This window comes from Capra hircus, chromosome 5 (assembly GCF_001704415.2).
Source record: "Capra hircus breed San Clemente chromosome 5, ASM170441v1, whole genome shotgun sequence".
NCBI lineage: Eukaryota > Metazoa > Chordata > Mammalia > Artiodactyla > Bovidae > Capra > Capra hircus.
This window is the reverse complement of record NC_030812.1, coordinates 113173893-113193960: the sequence shown is the minus strand read 5'-3', so window position 1 is coordinate 113193960 and position 20068 is coordinate 113173893. Positions and strand designations below refer to the sequence as shown.

Below are 20068 nucleotides of genomic sequence, written 5' to 3'. Positions count from 1 at the left end.
GAACCCTCCTGACAGCTTTACAACCACTCTCCACGGGACGTGCCTGTTATTCCCATTTTGCAGAGGCAACGGAGGCAAGGAGAGGTTAAGCAACTCGCCCAGGGTCACACAGCCCATAGGAAGTGAGGCCAAGAGTTGAGCCCAGGCAGTTTGGTCCCAAAGCCATGCTGTTAACTTCTAAGGAATACAAGTTAAAAAAAAAAAAAAAAGTTGTGTGTCTGTGTTTGGGTGTGTGGGTGTGCAGGGGAGAAAGGCTGTGGGAGACCACTAGGCAAAGAGATCCAGCCCAGAGTCCCTGGTCTGACACCTGACCCTCCAGACCCTTGACCCTCATCTCCTGGCCTCCGCACCTGCACCTCACGCTCCGGTCCTCCCATCACCTCCAGGCCTCCGCTCACCCTGCTTCCTCCTCCAACAACCACCTCCTTCTGCTTTTTACCCTAAACACACCTCCACTCCTGGTCTGAGCTCTCATGGCCTGACTCGGCCACCTCCTCTCCCAGCCTCGGCCCCGAGCTCATCCCACCTGATTGCCACACCAGACCCTGTCTGGGATCCCACGGGCTCGCAGGAGGGTTTGTGGGGACCCTGTACATGACGAGGACTGGGGAGGTGACCGCAGGCACCTCCAGGGGCTCAAGGACAGCCCGGCATCTCACCCCTGCCCCTTGAGGGAGCCTTGGCAGGGTGGGACCATGTCCTAAACCTGCCCGCGGCATCCAGGCAGCAGGGGTCACCTGCCGCATCAGCGGGGGCAGCCCAGGCTTCCTGGCTACTCTCAGCTTGTAGCTGCTCTAGCTGAAGTCTCTGCACCCGGACAGACCCTGTGTCCCCCGGATGGCCCCATCAGCTCCCTAAGTGCACTGCTCTGGCTGACGGCACAGACTCAGGCCCCATCACCCTCCACGACTGGGAATGCCCCTCTCCTCCCATGTGGCTCTGGTCACCCCATCCCCTCCAGGGCCCCTTCCATGATCAAGCCACTCTTTCAAGCTCCTGAGGTCTCTCCTTCCTGTGTATCCTCCTCCCCCTGCCAGTACTTGGCATCTTGTAGCCACTGCCAGCTGGGCCTCTAAGGGCCAGTCGTCTGTCCACCTGTAGAACAGGGACAATAAAGGAGTCTTTACAGGGGTCAAGTATTAGAGACAGTTCTTATGACAACCTAAGCCCAGGGCCCAGCTTACTGTAATCGCTCAGGGATGATTTCTTGTCATAATCATCATTATCATAATCTTAACACCATCATCATCACCACCATCACCTTCATCATCACCACCATTATCACCATCACCATCACCACCATCACCATCACCAGGACCATCACCATCACCCTCACCAGCACCACCATCACCACCATCACCACCACCACCATCACCACCACCATTATCACCATCATCACCATTACCACGACCACCTCCATTATCACCAGCACCATCACCACCACCACCACCACCATCACCATCATCACCAGCACCATCACCATAACCACTATCACCACCACCATCATCATCATCACCATCAACTTCACCAGTACCACCATCACCACCATCACCATCACCAGGACCATCACAATCACCTTCACCAGCACCACCATCACAACCATCACCACCACCATCATCACCACCATCACCACCACCATCATCACCATCACCTTCACCACCACCATCACCACCACCACCATCACCACCACCACCACCATCATCACCATCATCGCCACCACCACCACCACCATCACCTTCACCACCACCACCATCACCATCATCACCACCACCACCATCACCACCACCATCACCATCATTGCCACCACCATCACCACCACCACCACCACCACCATTATCACCACCATCACCACCACCATCATCACCATCACCTTCACCACCACCATCATCACCACCACCATCATCACCACCATCACTACCACCATCATCATCACCACCATCATCACCACCACCATCACCACCACCATCACCATCATTGCCACCACCATCACCACCACCACCACCACCACCACTATCACCACCATCACCACCATCATCATCACCACCACCACCACCATCACCACCATCATCATCACCACCACCACCACCATCACTACCACCATCATCATCACCACCATCATCACCACCACCATCACTACCACCATCATCATCACCACAATCATCACCACCATCACTACCACCATCATCACCATCATCACCACCACCACCACCATCATCACCACCACACCATCACCATCACCACCACCACCACCATCACCACCACCATCATCACCACCACCATCACCACCACCACCATCATCACCACCATCACTACCACCATCATCACCATCATCACCACCACCACCACCATCACCACCACCACCATCACCACCACCATCACCACCACCATCATCATCACCACCATACCACCATCATCACCACCACCACCACCATCAGCACCACCATCAGCACCACCACCATCAGCACCACCATCAGCACCATCACCATCACCACCACCATCACCACCACCATCATCACCATCAGCACCATCACCACCATCATCACCATCAGCACCATCACCATCATCACCATCATCACCATCACCACCACCACCACCACCATCAGCACCACCATCAGCACCATCACCACCACCACCACCACCACCATCATCACCATCATCACCATTACCATCATCATCACCACCATCATCACCTTCACCATCACCACCATCATCACTATCATCAACACCATCATGACCACCATCGCCATCCCTCAAGTTACTGTGGACACACTGACCATCACAGAGACCAGTAATGACGTGTTCTCCCCCTGATGCCCACTCAGCCAGGTGAGCCTAGGGATAAGGCCTGATTGCTCCATGTCTCCAACAGGGAACAAAGTCTTGATGCATGCTGGTGGTTTAAACAACTGCTGTCCCCAGTACAGTAAACCAGGCCTTTGCCCCTCCATGGAAATTCTGACTGCCTCGTCTCAGTCTGGCTAATCGGTCATCACCTCCACCCAAGCATCTTCCGTGTGTCAGAGGGACAGACAATAGGGAGATTCCTGGAGTATAGGATGATGGTTAAAAGCAGGGATTCTGGAACCACCTGCCTAGGTTTAATCTCAGCTCTGCCCATTCCTAGCTGTGTGACCTTCAGCAAGACCCTCATCCTCTCTGTGCCCCAGTTTCCTCTCCAGGAAAATGAGGATAATAATGGTACCTGTCTAAATGTGAGCCAGTATAACATATCTAATTATCTGTCAGATATGGGGAAACCAAGGCTCAGAGACTGGCAGTGACCTGCCCAGGGTCATGCAGTGTCAGGGGACAGCTGGCCCCAAGTCTCTGCGTGGTTTCTCCCAGCCCCACCTGCCTCTGAGCACTCGGCCTCAGCTTCACTGTCCCCCCCACCAGCCCCACCTGCCTCTGAGCGCTCGGCCTCAGCTCCACTGTCCCCCGCACCAGCCCCACCTGCCTCTGAGCGCTCGGCCTCAGCTCCACTGTGCCCCCCACCAGCCCCACCTGCCTCTGAGCGCTCAGCCTCAGCTCCACTGGCCCCCCCTCCCTCGCACAGCTCCGCCGTCGCCAGCGGTCAGGGCAGCAGCCGCACACTCACCACGGGGAGCCGTAGACCCGGAAGCCCCGCACAGCGACCTCCGAGTCCTGCAGGTAGATGCAGTTGGTCAGCAGCGACTGCACGTTCTCGTAGTTCTCAGGCTTCAGCTTCGACACGGACGGGAAGTAGTAGAAGTCCTGCTTGATGAGGTCGGCCATGAACTCCTGGTCGAAGGTCAGCTCGTGGTTGCCGGCGATCACGATCTTGTACTCATAGGGCAGGCTGCCTGCAGGGCCGACACAGACACACACACAGACACAGACACACACACACACACGGGGCACCGCTGTTGGCCTCCGGAGGCCACAGGGCAGTTGCGGGAAGGGGGGCAGGCAAGAGCCCCTGGGAGCCCTAGCAGAGGTGACCCTTCCTCCAGACAGGTGCCCTCTGACCAACAACCCTGAGGTCTCCCTGCCCCCGTTTCTGCTGGGTGGCCGACTGAAGCCCCCAGACCAGCAGGAGGGGGCTGGGCAGCTTCCTGCTGGGCCTCTGAGCTGCAAGGCCCCCGCCTCATTCTCAGGACTTCGCCGCCTCCGGTTCTTCAGTCCGGGCCAATTCCGCCCGGGAAGGAGACCCTGCTCCCGGGTCCCCACCTCCCCGTCTCAGGTCCCTTCACCTGGGGGCTACACAGTGGGTGGTTCTCCTGACCCTTGGTCTGTTCATCACTGCCTCATCAGTGACCCCACTCCCCCCACCAAAAAATAGACATCTCTTTTTTGGGGCCAAACTGCACAGCCTGTGGGATCTTAGTTCCCGGACCAGGGGTTGAACCGGAAGGCAGAGTCTTAACCACTGGACTGCTAGGGAAGTCCCCAGACTTCTTTACAGGTTGGAGAAAAGTAGCATTCTCTCTTCTCTGGTGTTTGTCAACTCAGGGAGGTTGTCCAGTGACAGGCATGGGGGCTCTAAGCACTGACAGCTGGGGCTCAGACGCTAACGAGCCATACGACTGACTTAACCTCCTCTGTTTAACGGGCCTCTGTTTCCTCACCTGTGACATGGGAAGAAACATGTCTACCTCACAAGACTGTCCTGGGATCAGGCAAACCAATGAATGGAAACGCAAAAAGGCTTCTGAGGTTCAGAAAGGAGTCGGCCTCCCTGGGCTAGAGTTTGCCAACTAGAAGCCCACAGGCCAGCCCTGCCCACTGACATACTGTTTGGCAAAAAAAAACTTTCTCATCTTTTTAAAATTTCAATTTGTTTCCCACGTTAAAAATTAGAGAAACTCCCAGTAAAATGTCATTCTTTCTGTTTTCTATAAATCGATCCATTTTAAATCTCACAATCTTGGCCCAGGCAAGTGCTAGGTACCTATACCTCCTTCAGGCAAGAAGCAGAGGTCAGTTTGGCACAGTCCCAACCTGTCTCTACCACTGACACCCATGCCCACTGCACTCATTTTAAGGCACTGGGGTTTATGGCCCGGGCCACAGTCCTGGAGACAAGAAGGGGACAGACCTGGCCCCTGCCCCTCGGCTGCCAACCAGACCACGGTGCTGAGCTCTGCAAGGCCCCTCTGCCTCCCACCTTACCCACCCTCCTATCTGTCATCCCAGCCTGGCCCAGGGGTGCTGAGCAGTCTGCTTGTTTCCCTCACAGGAGAGCTTCAGGGGCAGACAGGAAATATGTGGGCTTCACCCACCTCCAGCCCAAGCAGGTCCCAGCAGAAATCGGGAAAGCAAAGGCCCCACCAGGACCCCAGATGACACAGTGCAGAGACCCTGCCCCCCAACCTCCAGTGATGCTTGGGCTGCCAGTGGGGAGGGGAGAGGGCCTGAGGGCATCACAGAGAGAAACCCGCCACTTCCTGGACCTCGCTGTCGGGCCAGCCACCCTTGGTAACAGGCTGGGTGCTCCCAAGGCAGGTTCGGCAACCTCTGGTCTCATAACTGGGGAACTAGGTTCCCACGTCAGGGGCCTGAGGTCCCACAGCAGGTGAGCGGGGCAAGTGATGCTAGGTGCTAGTCCAGCTGACCCCACACCTCCGGGTCAGCAGCTCAGATTCTTTCAAGGCCATCAGGCCAGCTCCTCGCCGCACTGCAGTCACAGCTGGAGCAGTGGCCATCACGACTGCCTTCCAGCGCTGTTTCTCTGCGTTTCTACTTCACATCACTCATCCATCCCACCCCAAGTGCCTCCCCGCACTAATGTATTTATGTCATGTCTCTGACTGGGGGTGTTGCTTAAGCAAATTAGCAAATTACTCCAACCGTACAGTTTCATTTATTTCCGCAGCTCCCAACTACCAGGGCCTGGGGAGTGGGCAAGAGACGCTCAGCTCTCTCCTGCTCCTCCAACCTCGGATCAGAGGAGGTGACTGAGGCTTCTTCCCTCCCAGGGGAGGACGAGTTCCTGTACACAAAGCCAGGCAGGGGCAGGAGCCCCAACAAGCTGTCGTGACACCCTCAAATACCGTCTGGTCTCTCCAAAACGTGGGTGCCGTGCAGCCTGGAGGCAGGCGGCTCATGCGTGTGTGAACACAGAGACCTCTCAGGACCACCTCCTCCTGAGCTGGAGGTCCAGCCCCAAGCACATCTGTCTGACTGTGGCAACTTGGACTTGGCAACTCACCAGCTATTTAACCTTCAAAGACACTTAAGCTACTATCCTCATTTTACAACTGGGAAAACAGAGGCTCAGAAAGGTTACACAAATCAATAATAAAGTGGTGCACAAGCACAGAGGGTTCTGGGCATTTAGTCTTTGTAGCTCGGCCTCATCAGACTCACCCTGAATCAGCACCATCATGTCACACTGCTTCTCAGGGCGAGACAGATCACTGGGTGGACGGGTGATGGGTAGGTGGGTGAGTGAGTGGATGGGTGGACAAAGATGAATGGATTATGGACAGATGGAGGCGTTTATAAATCAATCCACCCATCTTGAGATAGTCTGTCTCCTTTATACCAACCGATCTCTCTCTAGCTGGATCCCTCCCTTTCCTCCAAATTTTTCCTCCAACTGTCCTAGTGTGGCTTATTTTTCGGGCACACAGAACAGTGGTCACACCAGCCAGCCTCCAGGAGGACACACAGGCTGAGGTGGGGACTCGAAAGACAGGACATTCAGGAAGAGTGGCAAGGGGTCCTGAGGGTCTGCTCAGCTCCTGGGCCTGGTGGGCCTCGCTGGGTGGGCCAGCGGGTGGTCTCCCAGCCTCAGGTCTGGGAGAAGCAGCAAGTCCTTAGGGAAACCAGCCCTCCTCCTGGCTTTTCAGAGCTGGTGCGCATTGTTACGCAGTTGTATTCTGCGTGGTAACATTCAGCTCATCTTTCCAAAACGATTCCTTTCTTCTCAGCCAGCTCACTTGAGATCTTGGCGTTTGCTGGCCATGGGTTTGCGGGTAGTAAAAAAGACCCATCAAGTATACATCAGCAGAGCACTGGAAGATGAGCATATTGTTTTAACTTTTCACTGGCCATCTATGTCCAAATAGACACGCACCCACACGTGGAATGCACACAGCATCGAGTGTGCGCGGGGTTCAGGGCACAGGGAGGGATGCCAACAAAATCCACTACTTGCGCTTCCAAGATTAATCTTCCTCCAAAAGGTTACAATTCTTTCTCGCTAACACTTTCCCATCCCATTTAACAGAAAATGCTGCCTTCCAACTGCATAATCTGTTAAATTCAACAAGATACGTGCAAGCTTCTCCATAATCTACACTGTTCCCGGAGCAGCGTATGGAGCCCGGCGGAGTTTTAGTGTCTCTGAATGCAGCGGCTCCCCCCGCCCGCCCATCCCCGGCTCGCAGAAAACAGCAGAGGGGACTGGAATAAAGAGACAGCGTTAACGATCTCTGATTGCATTTTTAGTGCATCTTTGACAGTTCTGTGTTTAAACACTTGCTGATGTCTGGGAGAGTCACGTGGGCAGACTTCTTGGGATGGCACGCAGTCTAGAGTAACTCTGGAATGCGGAGCCAGCCTCGAGCCACCGTGGGGGCTGCACATGGCTTGGGTTCCCGCATGCCACTGCCGTGCCCGCTTGGAGGACAGGGGCCGACGATGCAGGAAGGGAATTCTGAGTGCAGCACAAGCGGGCAGGGGAGGCTGAAGACGGGAGCCTGGGACAAGGGCAGGGCTGAGCGACGCAGCACACCGCAGAGGCTGTGCTCCCCACAGACGCTGGTTTGTGCTGCCCCATGCCAGGCACTGTGATCCGCAATTCACACTCAATGCTTCTAGGTACCTTAGAAAGCAAAGCTGGACCCCACCTCCGCCTCCTGGCTATCTGGCCTGGAGGGCAAACCATCATTTCTCTGAGCCCCAGCATCCTCACCCATAAAGGTGGAATGCTCAGGGCTCCTCACAGAGATCTTAGAAAAATCAAACCAGGGAAGACATGTAAAGCCCCTGTATTGCACTTAAACAGGGGGTTGTTTTAATCAGGGGTGGTAAGACTCGCAGACTTGGAAATGACTGTCCTGTGGAAGAAGTTTATACTCACAGATCCCTAAAAACAGGGCAAAGGAGTGGAGGATGAGCTAGTGAATAAGGCGGGTGGGCTCTGGGGGAAAGGGCTGATCCTGGATGTCTGCTCCCAGCCCTGGGGTGACCAGGACAGCATACAAGAACCTTGGAGAGGGTGTGGCTGGGGACTGGGGGTGGGGTGGGGGTGGAGAACTCTGGATCGCTGGTTCGCTTCTGAAGGGTGTGCTCAGAACCGAGTCCTTACTCTTCTCAGCAATGAGTTAACTCTGGAGGGCTAGTCCCGCCGGGTTCAGCCAGCCTCCAAGATGCCAAGTCAGAATTCAGAATACTCAAAGGCAGGATTTATACAGCCTGGATGGCAGCTGTCATCATTGTATTTAGGGCTGGAAGGAGAATGAAATGCCATGCTCTACCAGGAAATCCAGTATTCTCGGGGCTTCCCTGGCGGCTCAGAGAATAAAAACTTTGCTTGCAACACGGGAGACCCAGGTTCACTCCCTGGGTCGGGAAGATTTCCTGGAGAAGGGAATGGCTACCCACTCTGTATTCGTGCCTGGACATCTCCATGGACAGAGGAGCCTGGCGGGCTACAGTCCATGGGGTTGCAGAGAGTCGGGCACGACTGCGCGGCTCAAGCTTTCACTCCCGCTCTTTCACCAGGAAATCCAGAGATGGGAGCTGGGAGGACGGAGATGAGAAAACAGACCTAAGGAAGTTAGGTCACTCGCCTGGGGTCACAGCGTGGCACCGGAATCCAGACTGCCTGGCCAGCCCTGGGTGTTCAGACCCCCACTGTGGGACAGACGGTCCTGGGAAGGTGGCCCCTCTGCCAAGCTGCAGGCCAGCCCGCTCGGGCCCTGTGTGGGAAGCTCTGGATTTGTAACCCAACACAAGTGCCCATATTTAAAAGGCAAGTGCAATTTTTCTTCTGTTTCCTCCTAATAGCCAAAATGTTTAACTTTCAAACATTTGTTTTTCCTGGGAAATGTTTTAAAACCAGGAACACTCAGTCCTCATCTCCTATTTAAATGCTCGTTTCAATCGCTACGGCAGACCATGTATGACTTGAGGCTGAAAAGGACAGTTGAAAGGCTTCTGTGTTCTTTCTCCCCAAAATCAGGCCTCCTGTAGCCAGCAAGATTTTGTGGAAACTTCCCCAGAAGTCACGGCTTGCCAGAACACACACCCGCCCACCAAACACCTCAAGAAAGGCCCCTTGAGACCTTCACCCTGCGCCGAGCTGGCGACCCTGTATGTAGCAGGCATGCAGAACTCAAGGCTATGGCGCCCCCTCCAGGCCAGGCCCCGTCGGTGCCACGACCTCACCTTCCGGCAGCACGACACACCACGCACCTCTGAGCTCCTAAGGCTTCCGGACACTTGCTCACGCTGTTCCACCCACCTAGGACTCCCTTCTTGCCTTCTTCCTGAGCCAACTCCAATTTAACTCACCCGTCACCAGTGGGCCCAAGTGCCACTTCCTCCAGGCTGCCTTCCATGATCACCCTCTTTCACCCAGCCCTGCCCAGCCTGCACTCTCGCTGTCAGCTGCTTTATCCGCTTCCCCCATCAGCCGGACGTCCTGACACTGGAACCCACCTGCTTCCTCTCTGCACCTAGCACAGGGCTGGCTACTCGGGGAGGTGCTCATACACGTTTCCTGAATCCCACGCAGGACCAAGGATGAGGGGTGGATGGTGAGGTCACTGAGTCACCAAAGGTCCCCCAGGCAACCCACCACGGAATGTTCTTGAAGGGCCATCACTAAGATGTTGACCAGCACATTGTACGGCAGACCCCAAATGTCATGTCTTTCACTCCCTCAACAGACATCAGTGGGGCACGAGGCCCGGGTGCAGAGCTGGTACCCAGGGGCTCCGGGAAGAGCCTGGGCTGGAGGCTGGGAGGCCTGGGCTTAGCCTCACCTCTGATACCACCTCCCCGGACCCAGGTGAGGCCTCCTCTGCTCAGGCCTCAGTTTCCCCATCAGTCCCACAAGGAGGGAACATGGAGGTTCTGACCTCTTTTCAGCTTCCTAAGACCTTCCAGGTGATGCTGGGATGGGGGTTCCCAAGGCAGGCGCTGACAGAGTCAAACAGAAGGGCTCACACAGGGCGGGTGTCCTGAACACCCACGTTGCCTGCTTGTTGCTGACATCCTGTGACGTCAATGGTAAAGGAATAAAAGGGTGTGACTCTCCCACAAGAAGCAGGACGAGCTAAGGCCAGAGCCTCAGGAGGCCTGGGGACCCGGGCTCAGGTGCAGAGCCTGACCTAGAACATCCGGGAGCAGGCAGGCCCAGAACCCCCCATCAGACTGTCACCATGCCCTTCACCCCCTAATCTCTGCAGAAAAGAGGGCATTTACTCTCAAGGGAAAACAATGGCTCCACAGCCCCACTTAGAGACCACTGGCCTGAGGGGGGATGGGCAGTGAGGCCAGAGCCTGAACAGCAGGAAGATGAAGGACAAGAATGAATATGGTGACCTTGGAGGCCCCAGGGCCCTTCCCCGACACGCTCTCAAACTCTGGAAGCCAGCCTTGCAAACCGGGGAACTCATCTCTGGGGAGAAAGACACATCCAGAAGGAAAACCTACAGATAGCAACATCAGGCACTCCCCAAAGAGACGGCCAGGGCTATGGTGGTACATTCCCCCTCCACATATACACACAAGTATACACACAGCTTATCAACAGCTCTGGGACTTCCCTGGTGGTCCCGTGGCTAAGACTCCATGCTCCCAATGCAGGGTGCCTGGGTTCGATCCCTGGTCAGGGAACTAAGATCCCACATGCTGCAACTAAAGATCCCACATGCCGATCGAAGACCAAAGATCCTGCTATTGAGATCTGGCACAGCCAAATAAATAAATATTAAAAAAAAAAAAAAACAGCTTTCAAGTGTCTCGTTCTTAAACACAACACATAGGGTCATCAGACCTCACAGAAAAGCCTCCAAGCTGAAAATGGGCAGAGGCGCAAATAAGAAGAAAGGAAATTGGAGAAAACGGGGTTGATGCAGGGGAAAAAAAACATATATATATAGTTATCACCATTGGTGAGATGATAGAAGACATTGCATCCATGAAATTCTAGGAGGGAACTCTTAACAAAAGAAACTAAAATGTGGCAGAATATTTTAGTTTTGGTTAAAGAGTAGAAGAGGTGGTTGAGGAAATCTCCCTGAGCTTGAAACAAAATAACAATGAAGTGAGACAGAAATCAGAGAATCAAAAGCAGAGATTCCACATGTGAATACTATGAAAAAGAAGTCAGGAAGAAAAAAAGAGGGGTGGGAAACTTTGGAAAAATAATCCACAGGATTAAAGACAATCTTTGCTCCATTTAAAGGGTTACCACAATAATGAATAAAAACCACTCACATCTGAGACACACTGTCTAGAAACAAAACAGGTCATATACAAAGGATGAGATACTCAATAGTGACAAAGGAAACAAAGAAAATGGAGCAACGCCTTCCACATTCTGAGGGAAAATGATCTGTTACCTATAATTCTACACCCAAACTACCAATTACGATGGAGGACAAAATACTTTTCCTAACATACCATTTGGCCAGACATTTATCTCTAGCGCATTCTTTCTCAGAAAGCTACTGAAGTGTATGCTCCACCAGAATGAGGGAATAAACTAAGAAAAACGAAGTCACGGGACCTCAGGACCAGGGGCTCCAAGACAGAAGGAAGGCAAACGGAAATGGTGAAGGGCGATCCCAGGATGGTGAGGGTGCAGAGGCCTGGGCAGCTAATCCAAACTGGGGCAGGGGTCAGACGCTTAGGAAGTACAAGAAAAATGAGCCAACAGATGGTCCAGCCCAGCTCACCACACTGCTGAGAGGCATTTAAAACCCTGCAGGAGACAGGGATGAACCACGATGGGTACACGGGGAAAAAAGTAAACAAACCAACCAATTAATTACTTTACGAAAAACAATAGGTTACACAGTGAATATTTACCCAAAAACTGTGATGGGATTGTAGAAAAGGATCAGAGATGTGTATATACGGATAGAGAGACTAAGTCTCTTAAGTGTTCACTGTAAGACATTAAAAAGGAATCTCTACAATTGAAAAATAAAAAGCAGCAATATGAGGTTGTTACTTAGAGACATCGTGGTAATAAAGCAGCAGCTACCCAATATGCGCAGGGGACAGAAATCACTAGGGAGAAGGCTGTTGGCTTTACCATAAGCCTCGTGGCTGTTATAACTCACTGCGCACATGCATTACCCTAGCAGGTGGCACAGCGGTGAAGAGTCTGCCTGCCAAGGCAGGAGACGCAGGAGACACTGGCTTGACCCTGGGTCGGGAAGATCCCCTGGAGAAGGAAACGGCAACCCACTCCAGTACTCTTGTGTGGAGAATCCCATGGACAGAGGAGTCTGGAGGGCCACAGTCCAGGGGGTTGCAAAGAGTCTAACTAATGCAACTGAGCAACAATAGGGTAATAAATAAAACTGCAATGAAATTAAACGAAGGCATCGGAGGCCAGGCACTCCTCACCTGCCTCCTACCTCTGCCCAGGGCAGCCTGATCTCTCACTTGTTCTACCTGCTACTCAAAATCTAGAACCAAATCAAACGAGGCCACAGCTGAGACTGGTGGAAAGACAGAACAGGCAGAAAAGCTGAACTGGTTGATTCCTCTGTGATTCTGAGGGTCTACATACTGGGAGGTCTGGCAACCAGGTTCAGAGGCAGGTGATCCAGCCAAGCAGCTCCTCACCTGGCAGGTCCGACAGCCACGAATGACATCGTAGATGTCACCTGCTGAGAATATGAGACAGGCTCCCCCGTGCCCTACGTCTAACCCTCACAACAGCCCCACAAAACGGGCAGTAGATTGACGGATGAAGGAACTGGGGCTCAGTTACGTTAAAGAAGTGCAAAATGGATAAGCAGAGAAGTGGGAACCTGAACCCTGATCCATCTGTAGCTGAAGCCATGATTTCTCCATATCTGTCACAATCACCCAGACATATTATATACACCAAAGTTTTTGCATTAAACATTTCTCTAGAAAAAGAAAAAATGGTGCCATACACTTGAGTCCTTACAAAACCTCCTACTGAGGAGTTCTCAATGACTTTATTTTAAACAACACAATATTTTCAAGATATCTTGTGGCTTTGTAAACAAACCTTTAAAGACCATTTTGAAAAGCAATACAGATTTTAGAACAAATTAAATGAATTCAGCAAAGGTGCAGGATACAAAAACAATGGGGAAGACAGTTGCATTTTTAAACACAATAAACAATCTGAAAAGGATAGTAAGAAAACAACCCTATTTGCAATAGCATCATAAAGAATAAAATATATAAAAATAAATTTAACCAAGCAGGTAGGAGATCTGTATGTAAAAACTCCAAAATGTCTGCTAAGAGACTAAAGAAGACACCAATAAGTGGAAAGATACCCTGTGCCCATGAATTGGAAGACTTCATACTATTAATATGTCAATACTGCCCAAAATGATCTACAGATTCAATGGCATTACTACCAAAATTTCAATGATGTTTCTTTCGGAAACAGCAAATCCATCCTAAAATTCACATGGAATCTCAAGGGTCCCTAAATAGCCAAAGTAATCTCGAAAAAGAAAAACCAAGTTGAAAGTCTCTTACTTCCTGACTTCAGAACTGACTACAAAGCTACAGTAATTAGAACAGTATGGCACTGGCATAAATGCAAACACACAGATCAGTGCAATAGAATAGAGTCCAGAGATAAATATATACGGTCAAGTTATTTTTTACAAAGAACCTAAGACCATTCAATGGGGAAAGGACAGTCTTCAACAAATGGTGCTGGGAAAACTGGACATCCACATGTCAAAGAATGGAGCTAGCCACTTAACCCATGCTTCCTAAGTCACTTTAGTCACATCTAACTTTTTGTGACCCCCTGGACTGTAGCTCACCAGGCTCCTCTGTCCATGGGACTCTCCAAGCAAGAACACTGGAAAGGGTTGCCAGGCCCTCCTCCAGGGGAGCTTCCCAACCCAGGGATCGAACCCACATCTCTTATGTCTCCTGCATGCAAAAAGTGACTCAAAATGGAACAAAGATCTGAAAGTAAGAGCTAAAGCTATAATACTTTTCAAAGAAACCATAGGAGGAAAGATTCGTGACACTGAATTTGGCAATGATTTCCTGGATATTACACCAAAGCACAAGCAACGAATGAAAAAATGTATCAAAATTTAAAACATCTGCACATCAAAGATACCACGAGCAGAGTGAAAGGCAACCCGAAGAATGGGAGAAATATATCTGCTAATCACATTATTAGGGAAATGCAAATAGAACTATGAGCTAATAACCTCACATACATCAGAAAGGTGACTATCAGAAACACAAAACAACAAGAGCTGTTGAAGATATGGGGAAATGACAGCCCTTGGGCACTGTTGGTGGAAGAATAAAATGAAACAGCCAATGGTACAGAAAATTCTCAAAAAATGTAAAGCAGAACGAGCATATGATCCAGCAATTGCATTTCTGAGAATATAACCTAAGAAATTGGAAACAGAGGCACAAACAGGAATCTGTACACTCATAGTCACAAAGGCCAAAAGGTGGGACCAACTCAAGTGTCCATCAGCTGATAAGTGGATAAATACAATGTGCCCTATCCATACAATGGAATATAATTCAACCTTTAAAGGGGAGGAAATTTTGACTCCATGCTTCAACGTGGGTGAACCTTAAGGATATTATGCCCAGTGAAATAAGCCAGTCACAAAAGAACAAAACCTGTATGATTCTCCTTGTAGCAGATGTTTATAGCTAAATTCACAGAGACAAAAGTATGGGGAGTACCAGGGGCTGGAGGAGTTAGTGTTTCGTGGATACAGGGTTTCAGTTTGGGAAGATAAAGAGTTCACGAGACAGACGGCAGAGAGGGCTCCAAGACAGTGTGAATGAGACAGACAGAAGTGAGGGCCCCATGACAGTGTGAAGCAGACAGACAGTGCTAGACAGTGCTGATGGCCCCATGACAGTGTGAAGGAGACAGACGGTACTGATGGCCCCATGACAGTGTGAGGAGACAGATGGTACTGATGGCCCCATGACACTGTGAGGGAGACAGATGGCAGTGATTGCCCCATGACAGTGTGAGGAGACAGACGGTACTGATGGCCCCATGACAGTGTGAGGAGACAGATGGTACTGAAGGCCCCATGACACTGTGAGGGAGACAGACAGCAGTGATTGCCCCATGACAGTGTGAGGAGACAGACGGCAGTGATGGCCCCATGACAGTGTGAGGAGACAGACGGCAGTGATGGCTCCATGACAGTGTGAGGAGACAGACGGCAGTGATGGCCCCATGACACTGTGAGGAGACAGACGGTAGTGATGGCTCCATGACAGTGTGAGGGAGACAGACGGAAGTGATGGCCCCATGACAGTGTGAGGAGACAGACGGCAGTGATGGTCCCACGACAGTGTGAGGAGACAGACGGTGCTGATGGCCCCATGACAGTGTGAGGAGACAGACGGCAGTGAGGGCCCCATGACAGTGTAAGGAGACAAACGGCAGTCAGGGCCCCATGACAGTGTGAGGAGACAGACGGTAGTCAGGGCTCCATGACAGTGTGAAGGAGACAGACGGTACTGATGGCCCCATGACAGTGTGAGGAGACAGACGGTAGTGATGGCCCCATGACAGTGTGAGGAGACAGACGGCAGTGAGGGCTCATTGACAGTGTGGAAGAGACAGCCGCCAGTGATGCCTCCATAACAGAATGCAGGAGATAGACGGTCATGAGGGCTCCATTCACAGTGTGACTGAACTATATCCCACTGAGCTGTATGCTTCAGGAAGGTTACAGTGGTAAATGTTTCTATATTTAATCACAAAAAAATTTTAAATCATCTTAGAAGAGAGCTGAGCGCCTTGAATCCTAGGTAGAACCCTAGGTTCTTGGGACCCTGAGAGTCCTCAAATCTTAGAACCCTGTAGGCCATTCATTCTGACCTTGGAAGCGAACAATCCTGGATCTTGGAAGTCATCAGCGTTTCAAGGTGGACAGGGACTGAGTGGCCATCTAATGACTGGATGCCCTTACCCACCCCACTTTATCAGAAAGCCCTAATTGAGGAGCTCCAGGCTAGGAAGTCTATACTCGCTTCCACCCTTCCAAAAAATTCCCAGCATGCATTTCACCTGGGATCTGACCACCGTGCATGAAAGGCAAGGATACAGGGTGGAGATCTGACCCTCACGTTGCTGAACAAACATTTTCCATAAGGTTCTTCTGGTGCCTTCTGACACCTACAGACCAACCATTTAAAGGGGGGAAATTGATCCAAACAATCTTTGCAGTAAACTGAAGTAAGTATTTGAACATGGTGAAGACAAAAGATTCCTATTTTTAAAATACTTCTTAGTGAAACCAAGTGTTTTAAAGCTAAACCAACATTTTGAAGATTAAGATACAGGAGAGTAAAATCCTCTCACCACTTTTGCGTATGCTTTCCTTCATTCCACGGTCACTTTCCTTGGTCCTAGTAAGTGCTGGACCCTCTGTGCTGGGAGCTGGGAACAGAGAGGTTCCCCCTCCCCAGCCCCTTCTCCTGTAATCTAGAGTGGGAAAGACACACGCAAGCTATCTGGGATCTGTAATGGGGGTGGTGGTCTTCCCAGGTGGTGCTCGTGGTAGAGAACCCGCCTGCCAGTGTAGGAGATGTAAAAGACCTGGGTTCGATCCCTGGGTCAGGAAGAACCCCTGGAGAAGGAAATGGCAACCCGCTCCAGTATTCTTGCCTGGAGAATCCCATGGACAGAGGAGCCTGGTGGGCTACACCCATAGGGTCGCAATGAATCAGACATGACTGATCATACATGCATGCATACAACGGGGGTGGTACCAAGTCCTAAGGAACCATACACAGCAGTGAGTTTTCCTTTCCCCCATCAGAAGAGAGGGGGGAGCTTAGTAAAGGCGGATGAGAGCGGGCATCAGAGAAATAGCAGCTCTCCAGGCAGACAAAGCTGGGAGGGGTCTCCGGGGAGACTATGCCCCACAAGCAAAGGCATGAAGGTGGGAAAACCCACTGGCCAGGTATTCGGCAACTGCTTAAAAACCTAGGGCAGATGACAGTGCGAGAGGGGGCAGGCCTGGGAAGGGACAGATTGGGGTCACAGCAGGAGGGGACGCCACTACCCAGGAAGGTCTGGACTTCACCCGGGACACAGCAGGGAACCAACAAAGAGTGTTAAGGGGAGAGGGTTCCGGTTGGATTGACGAACAAAAATCTTCTTTCAAACACCAGTATGACAAATGCTAGTCTGGAAAGTGACTATTTGGAGCGGCTGGGACGCCACCAGAGAAAGCCCCTCTTTGTCAGCTCCACGCTTCCCCTTCCGTGTCACGGCTGTCAAACCAGCCCCGAATTAGCTCCAAATGGCCGTCCCAGAGCGCTCAGATCTTCATTTGTATCGTGCACACTTGGAAAGGTGTGAAATCCCTTCTTAAGAGAAATTAAAAAAAACAAACCTATACACTTTTTAAAAACTGATTTTCTTAAAAGCAAATTTTACAGAACTAAATCCTAGGTTTTAAATATCTGATATTTTTTAACAGGAAGGCAGGGAGCTTCCCTGGTGGTCCAGTGATTAAGACGCCATGCTCCCAGCACAGGGGGCATGGGTTCTGTTCCTGGTCAGGAAACTAGATCTCATATTTCACAACTAAGACCTGAAACAGCCAGATAAATAAATAAATAAAAATATTTTCAAAAGGAAGGCATCCTTGCCTGATATTAACAACAGTAATTAAAAACTCCCATAGGGGAGTTGGGGGAGAATCGATACAGATATATGCATGGCTGAGTCCCTTTGCTGTTCACCTGAAACTATCACAACATTGTCTGTTAATGGGGAAAAAAATGTGACTGAACACTGCATGAATAAGAGATTAAATCTGGTCCATCATTTAAAACAAAACGAAGCAAAAACAAAGCTCCCATCAACTGGGTATCTGCTTGTTGCCAGGCATCTTAGATGCAGTCACAAAACAGCCACAACAAAAACAGTAGGGGCATTCATTATTGTGTGAGTAGCTCTCAGGTCAGGCCCTGTGCTGAGCCCAGATCAGTCCCTGCCTCACAGAACTCTCCCAATATCAGCCCCATTTTACAGATGAAAAAACTGAGGCTCAGGGAGAGGACATAATATGCTGAAAGCCAGGTGGCTTGGAAGAATGGAGCCAAAATCCAAACTCAAGGGGGGTCTCTCCAGATCCACATGTTTAAACAGGATCCCACCTGCAGTGTCTTATTCAATCCTCACAACAGCCTACAAAGAAATGTGTGTGAGCCTCACACTGCAGATGAATACATTGAGGCCCAAGAGAGTAATCACTTTCTCAATGCTCCCCAGCAGGCATGTGGCCAGGCAGGATGAGGGAGGCAGTCCTGCCCGCTGCAAAGCGTGCATGCTCTCCACTGGCTCTTCTCTCACTTCTGGATTTGTAAATCATTTCATTTATAAATAAGAAGTAACAATATTGAGAGCTGACTGGGAGGCTGTTGCTGTCCATGGTGCTGAAGATGCAACATGACTGAGATAAACAGCACAGTCCCTGCCTTTGAGGAGTGAACCTTCCTAGGAATCCGCAATAAGCGAACAAAGAATTAAGCACTAGGTCAGGTGGGGATAGCAGATATGGAAAAAAATAAACCCAGGTGAGAGGGACAGGGCACATTGGGATGGGGGCGTGGATCATGTAAGGCCATCAAGAAGGGCTCTCTGGGAAGGTGACCCCTGACAGCCAGGACCTGGGTGACTCCCAGGAAACTACATTCCTACACCAGGCCTCAGTCTCCTCATCTGTAAAGTGGGGATGTCATTACTCAGGATCCAGGCTGTTTGTCTCAAAGGAGAAGTGACTAAACAACATGAATGCACCTTTTAAACTGTAAAGTGCTGTACAGAAAAAAAATCACTGTTCAGCTCTCATACAACCTGTATACAAGGCCTTGTAGCAAAATGTGGCTCTCACATATGAAACATAGAGTGTTGAACATTCTTGTGTCCCATCAGCAACTTAAATATGACTTTGTGAATTGGTTCTGATGTTATAAAGTGTTACTTCTGACCACAAATACTAAAACACACTTGGAAAGGAGGAATCTGCTGATAGAAAGGGCATGCATTTTCTGAATATACAAGGTCACCTTGAAAGTGAAAGGTGTAGTCGCTCAGTCCGACTCTTCGCGACCCCATGGACTGTAGCCTCCCAGGCTCTTCTGTCCATGGACTTTTCCAGGCAAGGATACTGGAGTGGGTAGCCATTCCCTTCTCTAGGGGATCTTTCTGACCCAGGGATCAAACCTGGGTCTCTCGCACTGCAGGCGGATTCTTTACTGTTTGAGCCACTAGGTATTAATAAAGGAATTTAAAATTTTTAAAAGAGCCTAGGTCTTGGGTTAGAATCTCGATTCCACTTTTATTCACTATACAATCTCGGGCTAGCTCTCCACCTATCTGAGCTCAGTTCTTTCATCCACAGAGACAGTAACAGCAGACTCTTCAAGGGGTTGTCCCGTCCCTACAGTAGCCATTAACCCCCTGTGGTTATTTTATTTAAATTCATTGCAATGAAATGAAACACAAGAGTCAGTTTCTCAGTCACACTAGCCACCATTCAAGTGTTCAATATCCCCAAGAAACAGGTGGCTGCAGTACTGAACAGCTCAGGGCCTGACTACTTATCAGCTGGGAGCTGGCTAGAAATGCAGAATCTCTAATTGATACCTACAGGGCATTTCATCCAAAACCAGCAGAGGTGACTTTTTTCTCTGGTGCACATGGAACTTGCTCCACAATAGATCACATTTGGGGTCACAAATCAAGCCTTGGTAAATTTTTAAAAATTGAAATCATATCAAGCATCTCTTCCGACCACAATGCTAAAGACTAGATATCAGCTATAGGCAAAAAAAAAAAAAAAAAAAACACACACACACAAACATATGGAGGCTAGAAATGCAGGATCTCCAG

At 50.6% G+C, this 20068-nt stretch overlaps 1 protein-coding gene across 1 annotated transcript in view; it reads right to left on the bottom strand.

Moving 5' to 3' along the window:
* The window catches only part of MPPED1 (metallophosphoesterase domain containing 1), an 83753-nt gene that overhangs the window by 27910 nt on the left and 35775 nt on the right, over positions 1-20068 (bottom strand). The window contains exon 4 of the mRNA XM_018048878.1: positions 3599-3824. Within this exon, the coding sequence (XP_017904367.1) occupies positions 3599-3824 (226 nt within the window). The remainder of the gene's footprint in view (positions 1-3598; positions 3825-20068) is intronic.